This window comes from Hemitrygon akajei, chromosome 12, assembly GCF_048418815.1.
Source record: "Hemitrygon akajei chromosome 12, sHemAka1.3, whole genome shotgun sequence".
In the NCBI taxonomy this organism is placed as follows: Eukaryota; Metazoa; Chordata; class Chondrichthyes; order Myliobatiformes; family Dasyatidae; genus Hemitrygon; species Hemitrygon akajei.
This window is the reverse complement of record NC_133135.1, coordinates 97204375-97222690: the sequence shown is the minus strand read 5'-3', so window position 1 is coordinate 97222690 and position 18316 is coordinate 97204375. Positions and strand designations below refer to the sequence as shown.

Below are 18316 nucleotides of genomic sequence, written 5' to 3'. Positions count from 1 at the left end.
AAGACAGCCCTCATCACCCTTTTCGGCTTGTTCGAATTCCTGAGGATGCCTTTCGGTCTCAAGAATGCAGCCCAAACTTTCCAAAGGCTCATGGACTCGGTGGGACGCGGCCTGGATTTCGTTTTCATTTACTTGGACGATAACCAGCAGTTCGCACCAAGAGCACGTGGCACATTTGCGCCAGTTCTGCCAACGCCTGAGCGACCACGGACTAGCAATCAATCCGGTGAAGTGCCAGTTCAGGCTGATGGAGATCGACTTCTTGGGCCACAGAGTCAACCAACATGGCGCAGTCCCCCTACTGGACAAGGTCCAGGCCATCCGCCAGTTCCCCAAGCCCAGCACGGTCAAGGGCCTGCAGGAGTTCATAGGGATGGTCAACTTTTATCATCGGTTCGTGCCGGCGGCGGCACGCATCACAAGACCCTTATTCAGCCTGATGGCCGGCAAGGCCAAAGAAGTAGCATGGGACGTGGAGTCCACGGAGGCGTTCGAGCAGTCCAGGGAGGCGCTGGCAAAGACGGCCCTCCTAGTGGACCCGAGAGTCGATGTACTCACGGTACTCACAGTCGACGCTTCCGACACGACAGTCAGCGGATTCCTGGAGCAGCTCGTTGAGGACCAGTGGCGACTGCTCGCTTTCTTCAGCCAGCACCTACGGCTACCAGAGGTGAAGTACAGTGCTTTCTACAGAGAGTTGCTAGCGCTCTACCTGGCTGTCCGGCATTTCTGGTACTTCCTCGAGGGAAGGGAGTTCACTGTGTATACGGGCCACAAGCTCCTCACCTTCGCACTGGCCAAGGTATCGGACCCATGGTCGCCTCGGCAGCAGAGGCACCTGTCCTTTATTTCAGAATTCACCACGGACGTCCGCCACATCGCAGGGAAGAATGACGTCGTCGCCGACACACTGTCTCACCCCTGCCTCCACTCAGTAGGCATATCGTCCTCAGGAATAGACTACACAGCACTGGCAGAAGCACAACGGTCAGACACCGAGATCCCAGCTTACTGCACCACCGTATCGGGGCTCCAGTTGCAGGACGTCTCCATTGGCCCGGCAGCGGATCGACTCCTGTGCGACATGTCTACCGGTAAACACCGACCCGTGATACCAGTAGCATGGAGGCACCGGGTGTTCGACATGCTGCACGACCTGGCCCACCCATCCATCTGGGTGTCCATCAAGCTGGTAGCGGACAGATTCGTCTGGCACGGTTTGTGCAAACACGTTGGACACTGGGCCAGCAGGACCTGCGTACACTGCCAGACCGCCAAAGTCCAGCGACACATGAAGGCTCCCCTCCAGCAGTTCCAGCCGATGCACAGGAGGTTCCAACACATCCACGTGGACATTGTCGGCCCCCTGCCAGTTTCCCGGGGCGCCAGGTATATCTTTACCATGGTAGACAGGTTCACCAGATGGCCGGAAGCCGTACCGCTCGCAGACACGTCCACTGAGTCCTGCGCCAGGACGCTCATTGCAAACTGGATCGCCAGGTTCGGCCTCCCAACGGACATCACCTTTGACAGAGGGGCGCAGTTCACGTCTGGTTTGTGGACAGTGACAGCACTGGTGCAGCTCCTGGGCACCCAGCTGCATCACACCACAGCATACCACCCCCAGTCCAACGGTTTGGTAGAGCGATTCCACCAGCATCTCAAGTCGGCCCTGATGGTGCGCCTCAGGGGCCCCAACTGGACAGATGAGCTTCCCTGGGTCCTACTGGGCATCCGCACAGCCCCCAAGAAGGACCTGGACACCTTGGCGGAATTGGTCTACAGCGCCCCCCTGACAGTCCCCCAGGCAAGTTCATACCAGAGGCCCGTGGTTCGGAAGAAACTCCAGCAGCGGTGCTAATGAGGCAGCGGGACAAGGTAGTGACCCTGGCACAGGTCCTGACCTCCAGGCATGGTCCCACGCCATCCTTCACCTCTACAGCAGCCATACGAGGGGCCCTTCAAGGTGATCCGGCACAACGGAACCACGTGTCATGGAGGTGGGTGGCCAGGAAGAGACTTTTACAGTGGACCGTCTCAAACCGGCGCATTTGGACTTTGAGCAATCAGTGAGGGTACCCGCACCGCGCAGGCGAGGCCAGCCACCCAGGCAAGCCACACAGACTAGGGGCTCCACTCCCCCGATCGACATTTCTGGGGGGGGGGGGTTGGCGGCCCACACACGCAGGACTCAAACCGCCATCGGGAGCCGTGGGCAGACATGCGTTTGGAACTACCCGCTCGGGGCGGACCTTCCGGGGACAGTCTGACATCATGCCCGCCCCGCGGGTTGCAGGGGCCCATGGAAGGGGAAGTTTAAGCGCGCGATTTTGAATCAGTAAAGGCATTCTGAGTTCAACTCTCTCTGCCTCCGTGTGTTTCTTTAGTAGCGCGTTGCGTGTGACTACACTGGTAGGATTTTAGTCCCTCTCCAGTTCAGGTGGCAGATGAATTCTTTTACAGAGAAGTTCCATTCAATGTGAGATTGAAAATATGCAAAAAATTAGTTCCAAGTTAACAAGAGTTCTCTAAAGGAGATCTGTGAACAATGAAATCTCAGCCTCTTGTTTTATCCAGGTGGTAGTTTACAGAGTGGATGCCTGCAAAAGCATTCCCAGTCTGAGTGATTGTTTCTCCCAAAACCTGAGTGCTGATGACGAAGGAAGCATGTCCAGCCAGGAACTTTGAGTTGATGATACATCCTGATTTCCTCCTGAAATTCCATCATTCGTAACACTCATAACCAAAGGCTACATGACTTAATAGTTGTGCACTGAGTAATGTATGCCTCTAGCCAAACTATTTTAGTAGTCCTCTAGCATCTCTGATTATGACGAAAATTACCACTGTATCCTGTTCACAAAACCAGGAAAAATCCAGCTACCTTCCACTCAGTCTCCTCACAATCAACAGCAAAGAACAGTGCTATAAAGTGACACTTACCAAGTGGTGTGTCAGTGATAAAATTCTGCTTCTGATTCTAATTCTGGCAACCAAGTTCCCATCAAGCCAGTCTGCATTTAACCCTTTGCTATCCATGTACTTGTCCAAGTAGCTTTTAAATGTTTTTTTTAATGTGCCTGCCTCAACTACTCACTCTGGCAGCTCGTTCCTTTTACTGACTACTGCTGGGGAGTAAAATGCCCCTCAGGTTACTGTCAGATCTGTTTTGACTGGCCCCCTCTCAACCACCTAGACGAGAGCATTCATTCCTTTCGCTGTTGGTACATTGTGGCTACATTTTTAACTATTTACAAAATGCTCTGTAGTAGCTAATGTGTGGTGTAGTGACCGGAAATGCTCACACTACTTCCAAGCCATTAACTAGGAGCCTCCATCCTAGTTATCTTAACCAGTAGCAACTGACACTTTCTCTGGTATTAGAAATTTTCACATACTTTGCAGATTATTTTTTCTAACTGTTGTCTTTATCATCTTACTGTTTTGGTACATTTGAGCAGTTTCTAAGGATGTGCATTTTGTGCCTTTCTGTCTGACTGAGTTGAGGAATTTGACAGTAGTTGAAGAGCAGGTTAAGAAAGTCCTCAATCAACAGAGACTAAAGGGTTTTTTGACGTTGCCACTCACCACCTCCACATTTTTCTCACTTATGTTGGAGAAGCAAATGCCAAAACCATCTTTCATTGAATAACATGAACTGAGGGATTTCAGTTATCTCATTATAGGCTGGCATAGTCACGGTGGCAAAGGGAGGGTGAAATTCTTGAAAAGTATATTAAAGAACATTCTTGATCACTGTGTATCCAAGTCCAATAGGAAGGAAGTTGTGCTATATCTTTCAGGATTTCAGTCACCCACTTCCACTAGTCCAGCCAGGGTCTCTGTCCTTTTGTTCAAATTTCTATCCTTTCCCCCTCTCATTACCTTGACATCACCCTCTCCCAACTGGTTCAATCTGCCCATCACCCACATACCTATCCTCCTGGGTTCTCTCTTGGTTCGCCTTTCTTTTCCCCTCCCCAACTTACTGCCATCTGGCCAGCATTCCTCTCTTATCTGGCTCCATTTTTCACCTACCAGCCTCTTTCGCAACACTCCTCCTCCCCCATCTAGTTCCATTTGCCCATCATCCTCCCCTCCCCCAATCCAATTCTACCAATATCACACTTCCCTCGCAATTTCATATACGGGCTATCTCATCTCTGTAGTCTCAGTCCCCAAAAAATCAGCCATTCCTTTGTTTGCACAGATGTTGTTTAGCCACTGAGTTCTTTGCTGAGTTTTGCTCCAGTTTTTAGCATCTGCAGTCACTCGTTTGTGTTTGATGTTGTTCTGAGAATATAAAGGGCAACAGTTTGGAAATGGTCGTCACATCATCAAGTTTAAACTGGTTAATAACAGGGCAAGATATAACCAAACATAAAATACAAGGGAGACTTTCAGTGAGTTGCATAGGGATCAGGCCCTGAAAGATTGGAATCAAATGTAAGCAGATATGATATTAGAAATGGAAGCCTTCAAAAATGAAAGGGTTTAGTTATAAAGTGTACTTGTATCTATGTGTGGGAAAGACAGAGCATTGAAAGATAGATCTGGCTTAGCACCAAATACAGTCACAGCCAAGCAAAGTGTTAAAACCACAGATAAAGTCTAGTTCAATCAACTAAGGTCCATGGTGGTGTTGTGGTTAGTACAATGCTATTACAGCTCAGGGCATTCAGAGTTTGGAGTTCAGTTCTGGTGCCATCTGTAAGGAGGTTGTATGTCCTCCCCATGAACATGTAGGTTTCCTTTAATGTGGTTTACTCTGGGTGCTCCAGTTCTTCCCACAGTTGAAAGACCTACTAGTTCAATGGTTCCATTTAATATTAGCTATACAACCTGAAATTTTTGCTCTTCATAGACATTCACGCAAACAGAAGAGAACCCCAAAGAATGAATGACAGTAAAATGTTAGTACCCTAAAGCCCACTCTTCCCGCCCCACACACAAGCAGCAGCAGCAAAGCATTAAACCTCTCCCATTTATTTCAGCAGGAAGTATCAGCACCCACCAGTCACCAAGCAAGCAATAGCCAAGCCTCCACACAGAGACCATGATCTGCAGTCCAACAAAAATTATTTGTTTACCCAACAATTTGACATGCCACAGGCTCGCTCTCTGTCTCTCTCCCTCTCTCTCACAGAGGAGCTCAAAGAAGCCGCCCTCTGGTGACATCTTAATGGATCATTGTAAATTGTCCTGTGATCAGGCAAGGGTTATGTAGGTGGGTTGCTGCATGGTGCAGCTTGTTGGGTCGGATGGGTCTGCTCAGCTCTGTATCTCTAAATAAAAACAAAAGTAACAAGGGGGCAAAGGCAGAGCACGAGAATAGGTGAGTAACCAAGACATCAGGAAATCCCAAAATCTATAAACAATGGGTGAAGTTGGTTTGAGAGACCAAGAAGATGATCTTGCACAGTGTGAGGATATGGCTGAGTTACTGAGTATGCACTTTGCATCTGTTTCTATTGGAGGATCCTGCCATTATTACAGTAAAGGAAGTGGCAGGTATGACACTGCACCAGATACAAATACATAAGAAAAGATTTTTAAAGTAGGAAATTCACCTAATATTGTCAATATTTTAGACATTTAAAAATCTATTGATCTTCAAAATCGACAGACTCAGATTGTGAGTGCAGTTTCCTTTAAGAAAACAAAAGCACAGATGCCGAGCCAGTCTGCAGATATGATTGAAATGCAGAGGTTTTAGACATCTTCTTATGACTATCCTGCTGGCAAACGTATTGTCTCTTGAAAATAAAATTGAAGGCCCAAGAGCAATATTGAGGTGCCAAAGGGACATCAGGGCCACCGAGTACTTTACTTTATGGAAACATTGCTCACTGATGCAGTGCTGCAGCCCAATAGCTTCACTGTTCTCAAAAACAGGACAGCTCAATATTTTAAATTTAGAGGAGATGGTGTGTAGTTTGTAGTTACTGCCTGTTACACCACTGTAGGTGGAGTATGATTTATGATTAATTATTCATGGTGTTTCTGTGTCAGTCCTGCTCATCTGAACTGCTACATCTAACAGTCAAATCTCATCCATTTTATCTGCCATTATCCTGGTCATGGTGTACATTCTACCTCAGGCCAATGTCAGACAGGCTCTGGAGAAGCTGAGCAATCAGCAATTACAAAATGCTTTCCTTATCATTACGGGGGATTTCAAACAGTCCAGCTTGAAGAAATCTTTGAACTACTACCACCAACGTATCACTTGTAGAACCAAAGGAGCCAACACACTTGACCAGTGTCATACCATCATCAAGAACGTTTACTGTTCCAACCCACACCCACACTTTGGAAAGTCCAATCACCTGGCTGTATTTCTATTCTCGAAGTTTAGGCAGAGACTAAAGACCATAGTATCAGTGGGAAGGACCAAGAAACTATGGTCAAGGGAGGCAGAGGAATTTCAGTCAGTGGACAATATTCAGGAACTCATTTTGAATTTGAATAAATATGCCACAGTTGTTACCAGTTTCATGAAGATACATGTGGATGAGTGTGTTCCTTTGAAGACATACTGAATATCCCCAAACCAAAAGGCTTTGATGAACCAGGAGATCCGTGCAATGCTGAAGGCTAGATCTTGGGCATTCAAGACCAGTAATCCAGAACTATACAAGAAGTTCAGGTACAATCTATGGAAGGTTATATTCAGAGTGAGAAAACTAAATTCCATTCTTTTTATGCACACTTAGAAAGGGAGAATAAAACTACACATGTGCAGATCCCTGTAGCATCTGGTGACCCTGTGATCTCTGTTTAGGATGCCAACGTCAGAACATCTTTCAAGACGGTGAACCCTCACAAGGTGTCAGGCCCTGATGGTGCTCCTGATAGGGTATGAAAATCTGTACTAACCAACTGGAAAGAGTGTTCAAGGACATCTTCAATCTCTCACTGCTGCAGTTAGAAGTTCCCACCTACTTCAAAAGGGTGATAATCATACCTGTGCCAAGAAGAGCAGGGTGAGCTGCCTCAATGACTATCACCCAGTTGAACTCACAGCTATAATGATGAAGTGTTTTGAGAGGTCATTCATGGGCAGAATCAACTCCTGCTTAAGCAAGGACCTGGACCCGCTGCAGTTCGCCAGTCGCCACAATAGCTCTACAACAGATACAAGCTCACTGGCTCTCTACTCAGCCTTGGATCACCTGGACAATAGCAACCCTTATGTCAGACTACTGTTTATTGATTACAGCTCAGCAATCAGCACCATCATATGCTCAGTACTGATGTTAAAGCTCCAAAGCCTGGGCTTCTGTACCTCCCTCAGCAACTGGATCCTTGACTTCCTCAATGGGAGACCACAGTCAGTGTTGATCAGAAATAACATCTCTTACTCGCTGACGGTCAACACTGTCACGTCTCATGGATGTGTGCTTAGCCCACTGCTGTACTCTCTACACCCACAAGAGTGTGGCTCAAATGCCATCTATAAATGTGTTGACATATTATTGTAGGCAGAACTTTGGATGGTGACAAGCAAGCATACAGGAGTGAGATAGATCAGCTGGTTATGTGGTGTCGCAACAACAGCCTTACACTCTTTGTCATTAAGACCAAGGAATTGATTGTGGACTTCAGGAAGGGGAAGTTGAGGGAAGGCACACCAATCCTCACTGAGGGATCAGCAGTGGAAAGGGTGAGCGTCTCATGCTCCTGGGAGTCAACATCTCTTGAATATCTATCCTGGATCCAACATATTGATGCAAATACAAAGAAAGCATGACAGCAGCTATATTTCATTAGGAGTTTGTGGAGACATGGTTTGTTACCAAAAACTCCTGCTAATTTCTACAGGTATACTATGGAAAGCATTCTAACTGGTTACATTACCATCTGGTATGAAGGAGCTACTGCACAGGATTGGAAAAAAGCTGCTGAAAGTTATAAACTCAGCCAGATACATCATGGATACTATCCTCCCCAACACCTTCAAAGGCAGAGCCTCAAGAAGGCAGCATCCATCATTAAGGACAATCTACCATCGCCTCTTCTCATTGCCACCATCAAGGAGGAGGTAGAGGAGCCTGCACACACACACACGCAATGTTAAGGAACAGCTTCTTTCCCTCTACGATCAGATTTCTGAATGGACAATGAACCCATGAACACTATCTCACCGTATTTTTTGCTCTCCCAACTTAATCTTATATATACTGTTCTTAATGTACATGTACTGTATGTACAGGTGCAATTAAAAATTTACTTGCAGTAGATTCACAGGTACAATCCATAACATTGCATTCACAAAGGAAACATGAACCAAAAATAAATTCTACCCAGTTTTTCCAAGGAATTACACTATTAGAACAAAAAAATTTTTAATGAAAAGAGCTCAAAATGGTATTAGTGTTGCTAAACCATAAGTGATTAACATATCGCTGGTTGATTCAAACATGAATGGTTGATGGTAAGTAGCTGTTCTTAAAGTGGTGTGGGAGGCTTTAGGCTTCTATACATCTTGCGCAATGATAGCTTTTATAATGCTACGACAAATTTTTAATTTTTTTATTTTTATGGTAACAGACCCATCCAGCCTAATGAGGCTGCACCACACATTGCACCCATATGACCAATTAATCTACTAACCCCTATGTCTTTGGAGTGGGGGAGGAAAACTGGAGCACTCAGAGGAAACCCACACTGTTACGGTTTTCACTGTCACTGCAAATAATCAGGCTGCTAAATTGAACAAGAATTCACTGGCTGTATTATTAGATGTAACTGTTGAAAAGGAAATGGGTTCTGGGTTTAGTTCTGGTACAACACTTCAGGAGAGATATCAAGCTATCGTTTGTCATCCCCCATTGTAAAGGCTTCGGACAGGGTGCTGAAGAAAATTGCTAGCACAATATCGGGAATGAAGGTATTTAGCCATATGTGGAGACAGAAGAGGTTCTTGGTGAAGCCACAGCTGGAATACTGTGTACATTTCTGATTGCACTGGAGCAGGTGTAGAGGTGATTCACCAAGATGATGCCTGGGATTGAGTTTTTAGTTATGAGAAGAGACTGGAAAGATTAGGATTGTTTTCTTTGGACCACAGTAAACTGACAGGTGACCTGATAAAGTATACAAAATTGTGAAGGCATACAGTAGATAGGGTGGGTAGTGAGAAACTTACCCATAACAGAGTAGTGGAAGGGCTTAGGATAAGGGGTAAGAAGTTTAGTGGAGGTATGAAGATGGTTGTGAAATCTGGAATACACCATCTGAGGGATTGGTGGAGGCAGGTACTCACAATATTTCAGAAGTATCTTGATGAACATTTGAATTGTCAACACATAGAAGGCTACAGACTAAGGGTTGGTATCTGGGAGTGATGTAGATGGGTACTTGATCTTATGGATGTAATGGGACAAAGATCCTGTCTGTGCTGTATGCCTCTGAGTAGATTGGATAATGTGCTCTCAGAATCTTCATGTATGTCCCTAAGAACAGATTTGATAGTGTATTTCCATTCTTCCCTCCTCCAGCTGCTTGTTACCCCTCCTGACAGATAATTTGTCAACTCTTACCCTGCCGCTTCCCTTCACCTCTCTATATTGGCTTTCCCCTCTTTCAGTCCAGTAGAAGGGTCTTGACCTGAGACCAACTGCATTTTCCCTCCACAGAAGTTGTCTGTCCCACTGAATTCTACCAGTATTTTATTTTTTATCTCTGGATTCCAGCATCTGTAGTCTCTTCCCTCCTCATCCTTTGATCCTTCCAGTCCTAAGAACAATTAACTTCTCCTTGAATATATTTAATGACTTGACTTCAGCTGCTTTCCATGACAGAGAATTTCACATGTTCAGCTGTTTCTGGGAGAAGAACTTTCTTCTCCTCTCTCTGTATGTTTCGGTTTCAAAGTTAATGTGAAAAATAAAGCTGATCTTTAAAAACCATCTCTAATCTTCCAGAATGTCAACTGTACTTTTTTCCATAGATGTTGCCTGGCCTGCTGAGTTCCTCCAGCATTTTGTGTGTGTTGCTCAGATTTTCAACATCTGCAGACTTTCTCTTGTTTCTAATCTGAAAAGAACAATCCCAGTTTCTCCCATCTGTGATCTCCATTGAGGTCACGGTTCAGTTTTAATTATTTTTAAAAAAAATTTTGTGTTCATGGGAATGGCTTTGGGGAAAGTGAAGGTGTTCAGGGTTAGGTTCGGGTTTTAGGGGCAGGGATGTGGGGAATTAGAGGATAGACCAGAGTCATAAGACTTGGTTCTCCACTCCACATTCAAAGGACAGTAACACAGATGAGGGACATCCATGGACCAGGCTGTATGTCCAATTAACAAAGACTGGTGTCTTCCCCTGGGTCAGTGAGTTGTAGGCAGCCCCAGATTTGCACGTAAGAACAGAATTCAAGGCCTGGTGTTCAGTGATCATCAGGCCCTGTGGTCGATGCCAAGGATCAAGACCTAAGAGTTGAATGGGAAATCCAGAAGCTGGGGGCCGTTGGCTGGAGACCTGGGCTTGCGAATCTCTGGGAGTTCGTTGAGGTAATTGAAAACCCAATTTCTGGGTGTCCATATCCAGAGTCCAAAGCTGGATCCACTGGAGGCTGGAGAACATGGTCTGTCTTGGGTTTAGAGGACTGTGTATGGGTATGGGTGACTGGAATGAATAGTGCTTGTTTTGCTGTTGTCTTGTTGCTTGTTGTGTTCTATGCTGAGTGCTGTGGGCAGGCTGTGTTGGTATCAGAATGTGTGGCCCCCAGAACACCTTTGGGTGTGTTAGTTGTTAACATCAATGACATGTTTTACTGTACGCATGATAAATACAATTGGGTTTTGAATTTTTAATCTTGCCTAGGGCGAAGTGCTCTGCATCAGATTCATTGCTTCAGTTGAGATGAGCAATAGTATATAAAACTTTAGAATGGCTTTTTAGCATAAATTGTTCTTTGAAGATGTTGCCTGAGCATTTTGATCAGTCAGTGCATTGAATGTTTGCTAAGTATCAGCTTGAGCTGACTGATTGGCATAGGCATATTGATTCTTAAGACAATGAGCCTTGCCTGCTGACATGGGTGAATTGATGAGGAGATGCTGTAATTCTCAAGATGTTGTGACAATGCAGCTCTGATATAAAGCCATGATCAGCTCTTAGTGAGGCACAGTCTTCTTTCTTCTATTTGCACAAGGGACACAGACTGTGTGGTTCTTGATAGCTCTGCAAAAAGAGTGACCTTTTATTATAAGACCTATTGATACATGTGTCAAGAAGAACAAAATTTATTTTTGTTGTCAATCTATTTGTAGGAATTTAGTTATAGAGTCAGTAAATTTGAATTATGTCTTAATAAACTTTTTTAAAGAGACAGTTATAAACAAGTCTCTGACAATGGAATTTGGAATTAATGGCAGGTTTGAAGGTCATTGAAAATGAGACCATTTCAGTTTCACTGAAGTAATTTTGGTATAGATAATGCAGTTACACAGGAATCATGGGATCCAATCTGAGCTCAACAAGACCACGCAGAAATTAATAAGGTATTTTATTATATGGATAAAATTGATTGATGTCTAGAAGTTGAAGTTCATGTTTAATTGTCATTCAACCATGCATGAATACCCATGAATACACCTAAACGGAACAGTGTTACTCTGGGTGGAGACTGACTGTTGGATGGTTGGGAGTACAGATGCTTTTACGAAATTCAAATAGATATTTTCTCTGGAGCATCGGGATGAGAGGTGACCTGATAGACGTTTATAAACTTCTGAGACATAGACAGGATAGATAAAAAGTCTTTTTTTCCCAAGGCATATCAAATAGTAGAGTTCATAGCTTTAAAACGAGAGGGACAAGTGTAAAGGAGGTCTAGGAGGCAAGTTTTTACATAGACAGTTATGCGTTTAAACTGCTATCATAGAGGATCTGAGTGGTAGATGAGTATGTGAAAGCAATGGTTAAGAGGTATTTAAACAGATACATGAAGAGGCAGGGAATGGAGGGATATAAATCACTTGAAGGCAGATGGAATTAATTTCGATTGACATCATGGTTTCCACAGACACTGTGGATGACCGTATTTGTTCTGTGCTCCACGTAACAGGGAGAACTCCCATATCTTTTTGAATAATGCATTAGGAATTCGTCCATTCATTTGAAAGGGCAGGTGGAATAGCAAGCTGACACTTCAGCTGCAAAGGTTCAAAGGTTCATATTGTTGTCAAAGTATGCATGTACAATACAACCTGATATTTGTCTTCTCGAGATAGCCATGAAATACAGAAAAACCATGGGAGTCTTTGAAAGAAAAGACATCAACCCCCCCTCACAAAAAGGAAAAAGAAACAAAACTCACAAACCCAAGCCCCTCACCTCCTCCCTTGCACAAAAAAACCTAACAGATTGCCAACACAAAAAATGGCAGCTGGAACATCAAACCATCAATGTACCACATATACAGCGCTGCCCTACAGTTCAAGTTTGGGTTATGTATTGACATAAAGTGTGGTATTTTGCCCTTAATCTTAAAGCTAAGAGTCTCTAAATTGAAAATGCAAGATTGTTTTAACATAAGTTTGTTGGGATGAATTTGCTCACTAGCTTGCCTATATTGCTGTCTTATCTTTTCCGCAGGCTTACTCTGTACATGATGAAGACATTGGTTATTGCCAGGGCCAGTCTTTCCTTGCTGCCGTACTCTTGCTGCACGTAAGTAAACTGGCATTTGCTGAGTTGTTCATGACAGAATTGTCAGTGTGGGTGTTCCTGTTTGAATTGTCCACCTACTACTGGTGAAAATAACCCCAGCAACAATAAAGAGCAAAGTGTAAACCCAAGACTTATATATGTTTGTGGAGACTGCAGATTATGGAAATACAAACTGTAGGAAGGCCAGGCAGCATCGGTGGGTGTAAAGTGATTGTTGACATCTCCGGTCAAGACCCTGCATCAGGTCTGAGTGTATGTAGGAAGGGAGATAGACAATATAAGGAGGTAGGCAGTTGGAGCCAGGTTGGGAATGGGGGGCGGGCACAGGGGATGGTGGAGTTGGGCTGGTGGGTAAGAAGTCAAGTAAGATAAGGGGAGAGGATAAAATGATCGAGCAACATTCTGCTGCAGTGATTGCAGTGATCCCCACCCTCTACTTTGCTGCAGAGATCAGGAGTATGTACAGCAGGCACTTAAAAACACTGGAAAAATAACAGCAACAGCATCCCTGTAAAATCTTCCAAATTCCCTAGAAGAGGGTCAATGTCAGTCTTCCCCCCCCCCCCCACCAGCCAGCACCTCCAGCATCGAGTCCCTAGTTACACTCAGTCCACTCCTTTGACACGCCCAAAGCCAGACTTCCAAAACAGGAACTCTATCCTAAGCACCGCATGATAAGAGATTACCAGGTGCTCAGAGTAAATGATTCAAGGACATTCTCAAAGCCGTCCTGAAGAAATGTAGTACCCCCATTGATTACTGGGGTCTCTGACCCTTGAACCCAACCCTTATTAAACCGCAAGAAAGAATATTGTGAACCTCAGATCCATGTTACAAGAGTGCACAGGATAAATGGTGGAAGGATCAACACATAGAAAAGCTGGATGAACTCAGCAGGTCGGGCAGCATCTGTTGAAATGAGCAGTCAACGTTTCGGGCCGAGACCCTTCTCAGGACTGAAGAAGGAGGGGGCAGGGGCCCTGTAAATAAGATGGGGGGAGGGTGGAAGGTACCAGGTGAAAAACCAATCAGAGGGAAGATCAGGGGGTGGGGGAGGGGAAGCAGGGAGGGGATAGGCAGGAGAGGGGAAGAAGGAATGTAAGGGAAAGCACTATGTGTAGTAGAAGAAGGCAGAATCATGAGAGAGGTGATAGGCAGCTAGAAGAGGAGGCAGAGTGAAAGTGGGATGGTGGAAGGGAGAGGGAGGGAATTACCAGAAGTTGGAGAATTCAATGTCCGTACCAAGGGGCTGGAGACTACCCAGACGGTATATGAGGTGTTGTTCCTCCAACCTGAGTTTGGCCTCATCATAGCAGTAGAGGAGGCCATGTATGGACATATCCGAATGGGAGTATGAAGTAGAGATGAAGTGGGTGGCAACCGGGAGATCCTGTCTGTTGTGGCGGACGGAGCAGAGGTGCTCGATGAAGCGGTCCCCCAATCTGCATCGGGTCTCACCGATGTAGAGCAGGCTGCACCGGGAGCACTGGATGCAATAGATGACCCCAACGGACTCACAAGTGAAGTGTTGCCTCACCTGGAAGGACTGTTTGGGGCACTGAATGGTGGAAAGAGAGGAGGTGTAGGGACAGGTGTAGCACTTACGTTTGCAGGGATAAGTACCAGGTGGGACATCTGTGGGCAGGGATGTGTGGACCAGGCAGTTGCGGAGGGAACGATCCCTGTGAAAAGCAGAGTGGGGTAGAGAGGGAAAGATGTGCTTAGTGGTGGGGTCCTGTTGAAGGTGGCGGAAGTTGCGGAGGATAATATGCTGGATCGGAGGCTGGTAGGGCGGTAGGTGAGGACAAAGAGGAACATGGTCTCTGTTGTGGTGACAGGAGGATGGGGTGAGGGCCGAAGTGCGGGAAATGGAGGAGATGCAGGTGAGGGCATCATTGATGACGGCGGAAGGGAAACCACGATTCTTAAAGAAAGAGGACATTTGAGATGTCCTGGAACGGAAAGCCTCGTCCTGGGGGCAGATGCGGTGGAGACGGAGGAACTGGGAATAGGGAAAAATGGTGGAAGGAGCACATCACCTCACAAAATACCCAGCTATTAGACTTCTCTTGCCCTATCTGTGGCAGTTAGCAGTCCCCATTTTGGCTGCATCAATCACCTGGAAATCCATAAAACCAATTAGAACATAGGCCAGTACAGCACAGTAACGAGTCCGTGGCCTATGATAGTAATTCAAGCTGCACATGGTCTATATTCCTCAGTTCCCTGCTTCTTGTTGTACCTGTCTAAATGGCTCTTAAGCATTACTGTTGTACTTGCTTCCACCACGTCCCCCAACAGCACGCTCCAGGTACCTACCAAACTCTCATTAAAAGAAAATGGCCTCACAAATCTCCTTTAAACTTTTTTCCCTTTCACCTTAAAACGGAGCTTTCTAGTATTTCACATTTCCACTGTCTATGCCTCTCAGAATTTCATATATTTCTAACACATCACCCCTCAGCAGCTGACACTCAACATCCTGGTGATCCTCTTCTGCACCCTCTTAAAAGACCCTACATCCTTCCTGTAATGGGGTGACCAGAAATGCACACAATATTCCAAATGCTGTTTCAACATAGCTTTCCAAACTTTATATTCAATACCCTGGGCTCAAACAGGTGTTTGAGGTCAGGGTGAACGTTAAGAAAGATGAGGTACTGGTACTTCAGAAAAACATTAGTTCAAAGATTAAATATATTATTAAAGTGCACAAATGTCAACATTTTCTACCCTAAGATTCATTTTCTTGCAGGCATTCACAGTAAGTACAAAGACACAATAAAATCAATGAAAAATCTCAACTCTTTCGTAATTCTTTGAGTAAGTAATAAGCAGGAGCGACAAAGGAGAATTGGTTGATGATGTGTACTTGGATTTTCAGAAGGCATTTGGCAAGGTGCTTTGACATGAGGCTGCTTAACAGGAAAGATCCTAGCATGGATAAAACAATGGCTGATTGGCAGGAGGCAATGAGTGAGAATAAAAGGAGCCTGTGCTGCGGAAGAGTCTCAGCCCGAAATGTCGACTGTACTTTTTCCCATAGATGCTGTCTGGCCTGCTAAGTTCCTTCAGCATTTTGTGTGTTTTGTTTGGATTTCCAGCATCTGCATATTTTCCCTCGTTTATAAAAGGAGCCTTTTCTGTTGGCTGCTGATGACTAATGGTATTCCACAGGGGTCTGTTTTGGGACTGAGTCATTTTACATTATATGTCAATGATTTGGATGATGGAATTGATGGCTTTGCTGCAAAGTTTGTAAACGATATGAGGATAGGTGGAGGGGCAGGCAGTTTTGAAGAAGTCAACACATTGATGAAGGAAGAGTTGTAGATGTAGTGTATGTGGATTTCAGTAAGGCATTTGATAAGGTATCCCATGCAAGGCTTATTGAGAGAGTAAGGAGGCATGGGATCCAAGGGGACATTGCTTTGTAGATCCAGAAATGGCTTGCCCACAAAAGGCAAAAGAGTGGTTGTAGACGGGTCATATTCTGCATGGAGGTCGGTGACCAGTGGAGTGCCTCAGGGATCTGTTCTGCGACCCATACTCTTCATGATTTTTGTAAATGACCTGGATGACGAAGGGAAGGGTTGGGTTAGTAAGTTTGCTGATGACACAAAGGTTGGACGTGTTGTGGATAATGTGGAGGGCTGTCAAAGGTTACAACGGGACATTGATAGGATGCAAAACTGGGCTGAGAAGTGGCAGATGGAGTTCAACCCAGATAAGTGTGAAGTGGTTCATTTTGGTAGGTCAAATATGATAGCAGAATATAGTATTAATGGTAAGACTCTTGGCAGTATGGAGAATCAGAGGGATCTTGGGGTCCAAGTCCATAGGACGCTCAAAGCAGCTGCACAGGTTGACTCTGTGGTTAAGAAAGCATACAGTGTATTGGTCTTCATTAATTGTGGAATTGAATTTAGGAGCCGAGAGGTAATGTTGCAGCTATATAGAACCCTGGTCAGACCCTACTTGGAGCACTGTGCTCAGTTCTGGTCACCTCGCTACAGGAAGGATGTGGAAACCATAGAAAGGGTGCAGAGGAGATTTACAAGGATGTTGCCTGGATTGGGGAGCATGCCTTATGAAAACAGGTTGAGTGAACCCGGCCTTTTCTCCTTGGAGCAAAGGAGGATGAGAGGTGACCTGATAGAGGTGTATAAGATGATGAGAGGCATTGATCATGTGAATAGTCAGCGGCTTTTTCACAGGGCTGAAATGATTGCCACAAGAGGACACATGTTTAAGGTGCTGGGGAGTAGGTACAGAGAAGATGTCAGGGGTAAGTTTTTTATGCAGAGAGTGGTGAGTGTATGGAATGGGCTGCTGGCAATGGTGGTGGAGGCAGATTCTCTTAAGAGACTTTTGGATAGGTACATGGAGCTTAGAAAAATAGAGGCCTAGTAAATTTCTAAGGTAGGGACATATTCAGCACAACTTTCTGTGCCGAACGGCCTGTATTGTGCTGTAGGTTTTCTATGTTTCTAAGTCGAGAGGCTACAGTAGAACTTAGACAGTTTAGGAGAATGGGCAAAGAAATGGCAAATGGAATGCAGTGTCAGGAAGTGTATGGTCATGCACTTTGGTAGAAGAAGTGAAAGGGTTGATTATTTTCTAAATGGAGAGAAAATACAAAAATTTGAGTTGCAAAGGGATTTGGGAGTCCTTGTGCAGGACTCCTTAAAGTTTAATTTGTAGGTTGAGTTTCTAGTGAGGAAGGCAAATGCAATATTAGCATTTATTTCAAGAGGACTAAAATATAAACGCAAGGATGTAATATTGAGACTTTATAAAGCACTGGTGAGATTTCACTTAGAGTATTGTGAGCACTTTTGGGCCTCTTATTGTGGAAAAGATGTGCTGAGACTGGAGTGGGTTTAAAGGAGGTCCACGAAAATGATTCCAGAATTGAATGACTTGTCGTGTGAAGAGTGTTTGATGGCTCTGGGCCTGTGTCCAATCAAATTCAGAAGGATGAAAGGTGACCGAATTGAAACCTATCAAATGGTGAAAGGCCTTGTTATAGTGGATGTGGAGAGGATGTTTCCTATGATGGGAGAGTCTAAGCCTGAGAATAGAGGGACATCTTTTTAGAACCGAGATGTGGAGGAATTTCTTTAGCCAGAGAGAGACGAATATGTGGAGTTCTTTGCCACAGAATATGTGAATATGTGACGAATATGTGGAATTCTTTATGTATACTTAAGGCTGAAGTAGATAGATTCTTTATTGGTCAGGGCATGAAGGGATTTGGGGAGAAGGCTGGAGATTGGTGCTGAGAGGATTGGATCAACTATGATGAAATGATGGAGCAGACTCGATGGGCCAGACTCGATGGGCCAAATGATCTAATTCTGTTCCTATAGCTTGTAGTCTTATGGTCTTAAAAACTGTACATAACAAAAATGGACAAATAACTAAGTGCAAAAGACAACAAATTCTGCAAGTATTGAATTAACTTTATTACTTACATCCTATGTACTCCTGAGGAGTAAAAATCTTTATAACATATAACAATCACAGCAAGGAAACAGGCCATCTCGGCCCTCCTAGTCCGTGCCGAACTCTTAATCTCACCTAGTCCCACCTACCCGCACTCAGCCCATAACCCTCCATTCCTTTCCTGTCCATA

General features: G+C 44.9%; 1 protein-coding gene across 5 annotated transcripts in view; it reads left to right on the top strand.

Annotated features, from left to right (window-relative positions):
- The window catches only part of rabgap1l (RAB GTPase activating protein 1-like), a 587017-nt gene that overhangs the window by 332869 nt on the left and 235832 nt on the right, over nt 1-18316 (top strand). For all 5 annotated transcript variants that reach the window (XM_073063719.1, XM_073063720.1, XM_073063721.1 and 2 more), the window contains one exon: nt 12604-12678. In XM_073063719.1, coding sequence (XP_072919820.1) covers nt 12604-12678 — 75 coding nt within the window. The remainder of the gene's footprint in view (nt 1-12603; nt 12679-18316) is intronic.